This window comes from Diabrotica virgifera, chromosome 6, assembly GCF_917563875.1.
Source record: "Diabrotica virgifera virgifera chromosome 6, PGI_DIABVI_V3a".
NCBI classification, from domain to species: Eukaryota; Metazoa; Arthropoda; class Insecta; order Coleoptera; family Chrysomelidae; genus Diabrotica; species Diabrotica virgifera.
This window is the reverse complement of record NC_065448.1, coordinates 177,974,115-177,986,680: the sequence shown is the minus strand read 5'-3', so window position 1 is coordinate 177,986,680 and position 12,566 is coordinate 177,974,115. Positions and strand designations below refer to the sequence as shown.

General features: G+C 35.0%; 1 protein-coding gene across 2 annotated transcripts in view; it reads right to left on the bottom strand.

The window, feature by feature from the left end:
* The window catches only part of LOC114333632 (cullin-1), a 92,527-nt gene that overhangs the window by 21,858 nt on the left and 58,103 nt on the right, over positions 1 to 12,566 (bottom strand). For both annotated transcript variants that reach the window (XM_028283561.2, XM_028283562.1), the window contains 2 exons: positions 12,195 to 12,488; positions 8,160 to 8,423 (listed from right to left, as the gene is read on the bottom strand). In XM_028283561.2, the coding sequence (XP_028139362.1) occupies positions 8,160 to 8,423; positions 12,195 to 12,488 (558 nt within the window). The remainder of the gene's footprint in view (positions 1 to 8,159; positions 8,424 to 12,194; positions 12,489 to 12,566) is intronic.

Sequence of the window (12,566 nt, the reverse complement as noted above, 5' to 3'; positions counted from 1 at the left end):
CTAAAGTGTACTAGTACCTTAAAGAATCCCCCAAACCAACGCGAAACTTTCGCAATCGCAACCTACGCGGAATCGCGGCGAATCGATAGACACGGCGGACTATGAACGTGTTCACACCACTTAGCGCGGAATCCGCAACGGTCGCGGCAGAACAGCGTTCCTTTCATGAAACGCTGCATGCACGGTTTTTTCCGCTACCGTTGTAGTTTCGCGTGTTTTAAAATGGTTGTTACAGAAAAACTCATTGAAATTGTTAAACAATATCCTATAATATATGATTTAACGGACGAAGATTATAAAAATATAAGAAAAAAAGGTAAAGTCCGGAATAGTATAGGGTCAGAATTAGGAGAAAATGATAAGTTTTCATTATACATATATTATAATATTATTATTAATTTGCTTGCATAGAGATTACGCCCACTTAAAAATTTAGTCATTTTTGATGTCTTGTATTTCCTAAACCTGTTGGCCGATTTAAAAATATAATTTGTTCACATTTGTATGGCGAATAGTCGCGTCGGCTTTCGCGTCAATATGGGGAACCCTTGTCCGCTACCGCTCCGCCTGCGAATGTTCCGCTACGGAAAATTCGCGTCGCAAAACTTTCGCGTCGGTTTGGGGATCCTTAATACTCTGGGCTAATTAGCAAAATTCATGGAAAAGTTATTTACCAGCAATTTTATTGCTGGAATCGAATTATAAGATCCTCCATATTGATAATATAGGTATGCGAAGTCCGCAGATAGTGTGCTACTTTTTTATAAACAAAATGGCGCCGACAAATCGTATTTTTTTCAATTATTGCTCTATAACTCCGAAGATTTTAATTTTACAACAAAAACACCCAAATAAAAATTCACCGCAATTAAATTCTGCATAGAGATACGTTTTTCACGATTTGCTCCGACGAAAATTTTCCTCGGAAAATGCGGGTTTTCCTAACAAAAACTCTAATTTTCAAATGAAGTTTTAGGTAAGTAATTATTAACCAATAATTAAATAACTTAGTGACATCAAAGCTTTCTTGGTATAGATTGTAATTCCAGAAGCCGGTGAAAATTAAACGAATATTTTAGCAACAATTCAATTGTTAATTAACAATTTATGATCGCAATAAAAACCAAAATAATCATGATACATTGATCAAACTTATAAAGATTATAAAGATGAGATGCTTATTTAATATTTTATCGACAAAAGATAAATTTTTCTTTTTTTTTGCATAATCTTTAAATTTTGAAAAAAAATAGTTATAATACGCTGGTCTAATTAGTAAAGTACAAAGAAAGGTTATTTACCAGCAATTTTATTGCTGGAATCGAATTATAAGATCCTATATATTATTAATATAGGTATGCAAAGTCCGCAGATAGTGTGCTACTTTTTTATAAACAAAATGGCGGCGACAAATCGTATTTTTTTTCAATTATTGCTCTATAACTCCGAAGATTTTAACTTTACACCAAAAACACTCAAATAAAAATTCACCCCAATTTAATTCTACATAGAGGCATGTTTTTCCCGATTTGCTCCGACGAAAATTTTCCTCGAAAAATGTGGGTTTTCCCAACAAAATCTCGAATTTTCAAATAATTTTTTTGGGCCAGTAATTATTTATTAATAATTATATATCTTAGTGAAATAAAAGCTTTCTTGGTATAGATTATAAATTCAGAAGCCGGTGAAAATGAAACGAATATTTTAGCAACAACTCAATTGTTAATTAACAATTTACAGTCGCAATAACAACCAAAATAATCATGAGACATTGATCAAACTTAGAAAGATTATAAAGGTGTGATGCCTATTTAATATTTTGTCGACAAAATATAAATTTTTCATTTTTTTGCATAACCTTTAAATGTTTAAAAAAATTGTTATAAACAAATTAACATTTCTCAGAAATTGTTTATTATGTTGTTCTGAAGCTATTTTCTTGTGGCATTTTTATAATCAAGTATATTCAAATGGGAAATAAGCCACAATTTTACCTAAAAATGATTTTATTAACGTTTCGACGCCCAAGTCGGGTGTCGTTGTCAAAATACAAAATAATACTAAATAAACAAAAATGTTGTTGCTTAGTAAAAAATTCTTCTAATAATTTATTTAATCTGACTCATTTATATCGGCAATTCAGATACGTATTATACATTTTAAAGTAGACGACTTTAAAATGATATTGCCAATATTGATGAGTTGCGTTCCTGGGACGACTTTACTAAAAGATAGTTCATTCGATTACATGAAATCAATCCCAACTCAAGAATATCCGCCACATGAAACGTTAATAAAATCATTTTTAGGTAAAATTGTGGCTTATTTCCCATTTGAATATACTTGATTGTTTATTCTAATTTTAAAAAATACTTAAAATGCGTATTTCACAGGTCTTTAAAAAATTTTTCCAACCATTTGCAAAAAAGTTATGAAACAGCAAAGTAAATATACGTTTTCTCCGTTGTTTATAATTTGTTTTAATTGTTTCAAAGCTTAAAAGTGAGTCTATGGTACAATCTAATTACTCACAAAGAATGTCAAAAATTAGTGCAATGGTTATATTTTAATCAAAGATTAAAAATACTTTTTTTTTGTAATTTTTAGCGCAAAAGTAGGCCTGATACAGAGTCGGAGCTAAAATGTTCACTCGAAGCGACTGACACGTAGCACACATTATTTATTAAAAGTGTACGTAGCGCGGCCGCCGGTCGTCGCTGCGAGTGAAAATTTTAGCTACAGTACTGTATTATTCTACTTTCGCGCGTGTAAATTACAAAAAAATATATTTATAATCTTTAATTAAAATATAACCATTAAACTTATAATCGATATTTTTTTGTAAATAATTAGCCTGTACTTTAAACCCACTTCTACGCTTTGAAAGAATTAAAAAAAATTATAAACACCGTAGTAATCGTATGTTTACTTTGCTGTTTCATAACTTTTTTGCAAATGGTTGCAAAAAAGTTTTAAAGCATTCATTTTCAAGATATTTGAAATGCGCATTTTAGCTATTTTTTTAAAATTATAATATAATCAAAACTTTCTGAGAAACGTTAATTTTTTTATAACTATTTTTTTAAAAACATTTAAAGATTATGCAAAAAAATAAAAAATTTATATTTTGTCGAGAAAATGTTAAATAGGCATCTCATCTTTATAAGATTTCAAAGTTTGATCAGTGTATCATAATTATTTTGGTTATTATTGCGACCGTAAATTATTAATTAACAATTGAATTGTTGCTAAAATATTTGTTCAATTTTCACCAGCTTCTGGAATTATAATCTAAACCAAGAAGGCTTTTAAGTCACCAAATTATTTAATTATTGGTAGATAATTACTTATCTAAAACTTTATTTGAAAATTAAAAAAACCCGCATTTTCCAAAGAAAATTTTCGTCGGAGCAGATCGGGAAAAACACGTCTCTATGTAGAATTTAATCACGGTGAATTTTTATTTGGGTGTTTTTGTTGTAAAGTTAAAATCTTCGGAGTTATAGAGCAATAATTGAAAAAAACACGATTTTCGTGCGCCATTTTGTTTATAAAAAAAGTAGCACACTATCTGAGGACTTTGCATACCTATATTATTAATATATAGGATCTTATAATCAGTGCCGGCTGGTGGGGTAAAATTTTGGGTAGGCCAAGCCAGCAAATTACATATAGCTATGTGTAATCAGTGGCGGATCCAGAGGGAGGGGTCACGGTGTCATGACCCACCCCCAAATATTTGAAAACCCACTTATCCTATTGGTGGTAAGACTAAAAGTGACCTTGCATCAGAGAAAAGTAATCACCCTCAAGATCCATGACCCCCAAAAAAATAGCCGCCAGTGTGTGTAATACATATTTTTTTTTGTGTGAGAGTGCGAATCTTCTAAAGACCGTACCAGATGAATCGTACCTGGCGTGTGTTGGATTCAGAGTAAACGGAGTACATCCGAAAGCAGTTCCCCCTCTGGGGGCCTTGTCTCCGGATGCGTCCGTGTTACAATGCCTACCAACTAAACCCACTCTCGGCTTACGCACGTGGCAGGTCTTTCCAGACCGTTCTCTCGCGCGCACAGCCGCTCTTTTTCTGTTCTTTCCTTTTTCTCTCTGTTGCTTATATTGCTCTTGTTTACCCCTGTTGTCTCTCTCTTTCTATAATCTCTCTTTCTATAATCTCTCTTTCTATAATCAGTAGACAGTGATGAAAGCCGATTTTGCATCATTGTATTTCGAAGAGACACCGAGAAGAGATGACTTTATTCGCTTTAAAGTGGAGAAGGTTCTTTCAACTGAAGCGCTTGTTGCAGGTATTGTAGCAAGTAAACAAAATAACTTGTAGCTTTCAAGAAGAATTTCATTGGTTTCGTTGTCAAACATACTTTTAATTAGTTCTAACAAACTCTTATCGTGAAAATTTTCACGATGAATAGCAGAAAAAATCATCTCCAGTTCAGTTTTTAATAAGGATTTATTAAAAAGTAGTTCATATGTATCCATCAATGAGTCCAAAGCTTTTTGTGGAAATTTAGCGCCATATTCTGTGTGAATCTTTTATTATCGCCCAATTCCAGAAATAAATTCCGTTTGTTTAAAAATATGTTTATGTTACAGTTACATATTTTTTTATCATAACTTAAAAGAAAATTTATATTACAAATCGATAATTACGTTACAAGTGGCAACGATGGTTGGCGAAGGCCCGATCGTCTGGTGCCTAAACAGCAAGCATAACACGACAATATAAAAATCGTTGCCCGGCAAGCGACTTAACTTCAAACGCTTTTTGTACGGAGATCTTATGTGAGCGGGGTCGGCCGGCTCCGAACGGGCCATTAATGATATTTAAAATGCCTGGATACGATTCAATGCTTTCTGTGATAATATATAACATAGTTGTTTTAACGGAAGCTAATGTATTGAGTGATTTAGTACATTTAAAAGTTATTTACATGCATTAACATAATTTTTGAATATATGTTTTTCAATTTTAAAGCTGTTAAAATTATTGGTTAGGCCCGGCCTATCCTGCCTACCCCCAAAAGCCGCCACTGCTTATAATTCGATTCCAGCAATAAAATTGCTGGTAAATAACGTTTCCCAAAAATGGCCTATTCTCCGATAATCAGCCCAGACTATAAATACAGGAACACAAACAACAAAGGACTGACCAAAACAGGAAGGAGGAAGAATCAACTAGTTTATATGATACATATAGTTACACAAACTTCATCGTTATAGGTGTTAAGCTATTTTTGGCATTTTGATATAATTAAAACTGTAAAATTGTGTAGAACATCTACATGCGGAGGACCATCTTGTGAACAGAACAGGTATAAATATAAGTAAACATAAGTATACAACGTCTTACAGGCATTTATGATGTCTCCATATATGCTCAATTGGATTAAGGACTGGACTTTGAGAAGGTCAATCCATTTTTATAATACCAACATCTTCAAGATACTGTATTACAATTATATGTTCTCTGTATTACAACAGAGAACCATTGCCAATAAACCCAGCATATGGCATCACATAATATTGTAGAATCTCCGCAAAGTATCTGTGTCCTGTTAATGCGTCCCTCTCAATCAAGACGAGATCCTTGTGTGCCTAAAGGTACGATTCCGACAACGACGGCAGACAGCAACTGCAGACGTCATTTGCATTTGTCGCTGTAACGGACGTAACTACTTTGCACTATTAATTTGTATGAGACTGATTCCGACATCTGACTGCAACTGCTGTTCAGCGGAACGTCAGTTGATAATAATTATAGAATTAATAGTGCAAAGTAATGACGTCTGTCATGGTGACAACTGTAACTGCCGTCTGCAGTCGTTGTCGGAATCGTACCTTCAAAAAAATCTTTGCTCAAAACATTACTGAGACACTACCAAACGCAACCAAGTGTGCTCCAGCATACTTACTCCAGCAACCATCCTTCTGTAGACCTTATTTCGCCCTCATAAATGATATTCTACACTCATCTGTAAACAATACTTTTTTCAGTCGCCTATTGTCCAATTGATTTGTTCATGTGCAAATGCAAGTCGGCGTCTTTTGTGAGCTGCAGAGAAAAGGTGCAACTCACCCCACTCATAGGCACAATATCACTTTTTTTCTTTGGCATATGTATGCCAAATTTTTTGTCAATCCAAGCGGTTCTTTAAAATTTACAGCAAAAACCTTGAGTAAATGGACTATTATTGATTTTTTTGTCTAAGAGTAAGCCCCGGCGCAAATTGATCCTAAGCGAGACACAACCTGCACTGGCGAACTACGTGGACAGTTTTGTGTACGATACACTTGTTTTGTGAATCACGCTTATAAGCGAGAGACCGCAAATTGAACCCATCTTACAATCAGTGCATGCGTTCGCAGGTCTCGCTTGGGAACGTTTGTCATCGGCGTAAATACAGATTTCTTGGGTCGTGGGACGCGTGACTCACTGCCAGTTGTTTACTTTTACTTGTTTTTGTTTGCGAGATGGACGCATCTGAAATGAATACGGATGGTACAATCCGACAAGCCTAAGTGGAATTTATTACGATACATAAAAATATTAGCATAGTCAAAACCCCGAGTGAAAACTGCTTTGACTTTGTCATTAAATTCTGATAACTTTTGGTAGACTAAATAAGTGGCGATACGAAATTAATAATCAAAGTTATGCCTTTACAATAACACATTATTAGAAAAATAAGGTGAAAAATGATTCATGATACTTAAAACCGTGATCGATAAAAATATCGTATTACCCTCAAATTCAACTTGTCGGCATATTACATTTTTGTTTATGCTTAACCGCTTAACGTGCTTACCCGAGTTAACTCGGTTTTAAACTACGTTTCTATTTTCGCTTAACCGAGTTAACTCGTGTTTAAAATATTTGTACGATATATAAGGCGCCTACGCGTTTTAACTCCTCTAGCGCTAAATAACGGTATCGCCACTTGCATGGGCGCCCATACCTATGGGCAGGGGGGGGGGCGTGGCCCTCCTCCCTAGCTTTTCGGGTGCTTTAAACTATATATGGTTATCCAAAGTATACGAAATGTAATCTGCAACATCTTCACGTCTGCCCCCCCTAAAAATTTTTATATGGGCACCCGTGCCCACTTGTTTTCTCGTTTCTAATTTTAAACTTTCTACAATCGACTGCCGACTGGGGTGGGATCACGATGAGTAGAATTCTATTTTGCTGACGTCACGTTCTGCCCTGACTGTGACGTACCTTTTGTGTGTAACCCCTTGTTTTAGAGTGTATCACACTGTTAGCAATATTTGACATTATTATACTGGAATAATTGCGATTTTCTTCTCTTACTTGTAGTATTTTGTATGTAAAAAGTTACGACCGAGTTAACTCGGGTGAGCGCATGAGGGTATTTGTTATTTTATATTTTCTAAGAAAATATGCGTTTTTTTACTTAAGATTATATCTAGTGACAATAGTCTTGTTCGTAGTTTATTTTACTGTAATAAAATAAATAGGTAATTTTTTGACGTATTTTTGCAAATAAATGTGTACGTAAGCGGTTAAAAATTAAAAACGAAATATGCAGATAGTGTTATTTTTTATAACTGATCAGTAGCGGAGGGATTATTAAATAACTGAGATTATTTTAAATATGTAGGTATTATGTGCTGAAATAAAATACTCAGTGCAAGTTATCTTTTTATGCACCCGCTTATGATCAAATTCGATGTTTTCGAAAGTCATACCGCTACGGCTACGACTACTAAGAACGTGTAAGATATTTTTAAAACGTTACGAGTTACGAATTAAAGTACGGAAATATCGATTTAAAGTTGCCTACTCAATTCAGTATAAGGATCAGATACGTCAGTATTTTGTAATCAGTATTTGCACTCGGTACCACTAAGAACCGGTATCAAAAGTAACCGTTACAGCTCCGCACTGATTTCGCCCGTCTCTATTCGTCACAGCGACAGCCAACGGTTGGGTCGGGTTGGGTTTAATATGCGGTGCGCTAGAAAAATAAATGCACGGGTCAGCCGTCCCGCCGGCGCAGGTTGTGTCTCGCTTAGGTTCAATTTGCGCCGGGAATAATGAGCAAACAATACTAACTTTTTCTATAGGTACTCAGAAGATAAACCAAGGAATCTTTTACGATCTCACCAAATGTACTTACCACTTGATTTAAAGTGTCTTCGAGCTCAGCCTCTTCAGCGTTTTTATTTGATTTTTTCAATAAAAGATCACAGTATTTTGCAAGTAGTTCCGGAGACCTACTGCTTGAATTAGCTTGTTTAGTGACAGCGTTGGCATTAATGAATCTGCCACAGGCCTTGTCCAAGGCAGCAACGAAGCCACTGTCATTACTAAACGCCACTAAAACTAGAGCATTATATTTCTTGTGCACCTCTAATATCGTGTTGACGTAAACCTTAGGATCCTAAAACAAAACAACAAATAAATAAATATTGTGATAAGTAAAGAGAAGATTTATTGTGTGCTATATTAAATGGAAATAAATCACATCTTTTAATTGAAAATACGTTATATTTACTTATATTATAAAAATATGAGGCATTCAGCCCTGTGATGTATCACGTTATCAAGTTATCTTTAACGTTTTTCGTTAAGTTAAAATAACTGACAGATCACTGTCTCAACAACTTTTAACGTAAATTCAGTGTGATGTATCGCTCACCGTTACGAGATGAGTTATTTACCAGAAGTTAAAAAGGAAGTCTTCTTCTTCTTTTACTTCTTGGAGATCTTTCGATCTGTTTAATTCTGAAGCTGCCTCTGGGTAATTTTCTGGGAGGTAGATTGCCAACTATCCCTCCATCTTTTAGGTGGTCTTCTGGGGGACCCTGAACCGGGCGGGTTGTTTTCTAGGGCAATTTTTGGGAGTCTATTCTCATCCATTCGTCTTTCATGGTTGTACCACATCCTCTTGCGCTGCCTTCCCCATCTTATCCTCCTCTAGACATCGGCAGACGCGTCTGCGGACGACATCGGCCGACGGCATATCACGTCGTCAGACGCATCTGCAAGACATCTGATAGTTGTCGGTTTTCCCAGCACAGATCAAAGGATTTCAGTGCCACAGACTGAACGACCTACAGATGTGTGGTCAGCTTATTATGATACCGCAGAAATCTACAGCAGACGCGTCTGACGATGTGTAGAGATCTTGAATTTTGCATTGCTCTCTAATGTTTGTATTTCTCACCCTGCCTCTTTTTGTTTTGGCTACTATTGTTCTTAGGATTTTCATTTCGGCAACTCTTAGCATCTGTTTCATTTTGTTGGTGTCTTCGCGCACTCCTATGCCATATGTCATGATCGGTCGTATGCAAGTCTTGATCTAGATACTAATTTTACTATCTGTGCGCATATACGGATTTGACCAGACTATCTCCGCAGACATCCTAACAATGCAGATGATAAAAAGGAAGTAAGTATTGTTTTGTCTAACAAAGAGAACCTTATGTAGAAGTAGTTCAAGCTGGAGCGAGATAGAGAATGAAGAAAAGGAATAACATAACGTATAGCTGTGGTATAGCATAAAAGTAGGTTAGGTACAACAGTAAAGTCCTTGTATTGTATATCTATAAATTTAAAAACATCTTCATTCTTGTATCTCTCTATTCTTGGCATAATTTTTCTATTTTTAAAACTGTGTATTACAATTATATTTTGAAATTATATAGTTCTACTTTTTTGAAGTGAAAACTTCTTTAGGGACGTTGTGCGATTTTTTAATAAGGGAAAAAGCATTGAATTCGCGACCGTCATCGCTTATGTTATACATTATTTGTATGTATATATCAATTATATAGAAGTATTTAAATTTAAAATAAATGTAAAACGTATTTTAGGATGGGGAAAAAGGATTTTCATCTCTTCAGCGAAATAAATTTTGTATGTATCTACAGTCGGAAAAATGAAAGAATACCCATGAACAATCACATCAATCACTTATTTTGTACTGGCTGTCTTTTTCTATAAATAACAAACGTTTGTTATTCGCGGTGTGCAAGTGCTTGGAAAGGGAAACGAGAAACGACCGTGCGCGAGTCGCGGAGAAATATTGCAACTATCTTAAATAATTCATATTGTCAATTGAAATTGTCAAATTGACGTATATTTCATACCTTCTGTCATTGACGCAGAAAAATTATATATTGCTCCACAATATTGATATGATATGCAATTATTATATAAAGGTAAATTTAATTAATTGTATTTTGCTTGCAGTACTGCATTTTAATAACTGATTTTATTTACTACATACAATTGTTTACGTTTGCTAACCATAACCTGCATCTTATTTTTCTTCTTATTATTTTTTTTGACTATGGTCTTGACAATTATCCAGCAACCAGGACTAATATAATTGGCCAATATAATTAAAAGTGCGAATAAAAGTACAGAGCGTAGAAATAGAGGTCGCTTTGCCGAACTTGCACGGTCCCAATAGATAAAGATATCAAATACAAAATATCTGATTGATGTGATCGTCCATGGGCATTCTTTAATTTTTCCGACTGTATATTATGTGTATCTATGTATACATAAATTGTATAGAAGTATTTAAATTTAAAATAAATGTAAAACCTATTTTTGGATGGGGAAAAAGGATTTATTTCGCGACCGTCATCTCTTCGGCGAAATAAATTTTGTTCGTATATGTATTGAAGTGAAAATTTCTTTAGGGACGTTGTGCACTTTTTAGATGGGGAAAAAGTATTGAATTAGCGACCGTCATCGCTTCGGCGAAATAAATTTTTGAAGTGAAAACTTCTTTAGGGACGTTGTGTACTTTTTGGATGGGGAAAAATTATTAAATTAGCGACCATCATCACTTCGACGAGAAATATATGAAGTGAAACTTCCTTAGGGACGTTGTGCACTTTTTCAATGGAAAAAGTATTAAATTAGCGACCGTCATCGCTTCGATAAAATAAATTTTTGAAGTGAAAACTTCTTGAGGGACGTTATGCACTTTTTGGATGGGTAAAAATGTATTAAATTAGCGACCGTCATCGCTTCGACGAAATAAATTTGTGAATTGAAAATTTCTTTAGGGACGTTGTGCACATCTTGGATGGGGAAAAAGTATTGAATTTGCGACCGTCATCACTTCGCTGAAATAAATTTTGTGCGAATATAAATTATGTGTATGTATACATAAATAGCACAGGGCATATGCATCGCGTATATGATATAGGTATAGCACTTCTTATTGGATAAGGAAAAAGCATTGAGCTCGTAATTTATATACTATAAGAAATTTTCACTTCTGTCGGCACTCCCACGAGCGCCTTCAATTATTTTTATTGTTTTCATTTTAATATTACGTACTTACGTGTTTTTAATTGCTATTTAATCACTTAATTTCTAAATAAAATATGGGGGATCTTCAGAGGCTGGTGACCAGAGTAGCGGAGTTTAGACAAGAATACGGTCTAACAATGAACGTCAAGAAGACAAAATTTATGAGATTATCGACAACTCAAACAAATAACGAGTATCTCTTCATAAACGGAATCAATGTCGCACGAGTATACCAATATGCATATCTTGGAACAATGATAACTCCACAGGTTATTACTTTCAGGAAATGAAAATCAGAATAGAAAACGCTGGAGCAAATTTTAACAAAATGAGAAAAGTGCTCTGCACAAGAAATTTGATGTTGGAGCTAAGAGTTAGGTTGGCTAGGTGCTACGTTTTCTCGACTTTGGTTTATGGAATGGAAGCTTGGACCTTGAATGCGGCATCAATGAAAAAACTAGAATCGTTCGAGCTGTGGGTGTACAGAAGAATTCTGAAAATATCCTGGACATAACATGTCACAAACAAAGAGGAGCTGAGAAACGTGAATAAAGAAATGCCATCAAAACAAGAAAATTGGAATATCTCGGACATATTACACGTGGAGAGAGATACAACTTGCTCCAACTGGTTATGCAGGGAAAGATTCAAGGAAAAAGAAGCATCGGGAGACGCACAATATCGTGGTTGCGCAACCTGAGAGAACGGTACGGATGTACATCAAATGAACTTTTCAGAGCAGATGTCTCTAAAGACCGAATAGCTATGATGATTGCCGACCTCCGTCGCGGAGATGGCACTTGAAGAAGAAGGTTTTTAAACAAATTGATCGCTTAACAGAACACTTATAAATTGTATAATAAAACAATTAACTTACATTAACTGCACTTTCTCCACACTTCTCGATTGCAGCTAAACCTTGTGCAGCTATGTGTTGTTCCAGTAACGTTTTCAGCTCACCGAGACCGTCTGGAATCCTAGCAACTAAGCTGTACATCCTACCAAGATCGGCGTCTTTGTCATCGTCTAAAAGTTGCTGGAATTCCGAATGGAACAGTTCCAAATGTTTCTGAATCAGAACACGTTCACAAGTTCCCGCTAATCGTTCACTTGTTGTTATATGGAGGTAGTTTTGGACTCGTTTTTGTTCTTCTGCAAGCCTTTGCTCAGCCTGTAATAAAAAAAAAGAAATATATATTTTATATTATTTATTGATTACTAATGTGGAAGTCCTGCGTAGAATGGGAAA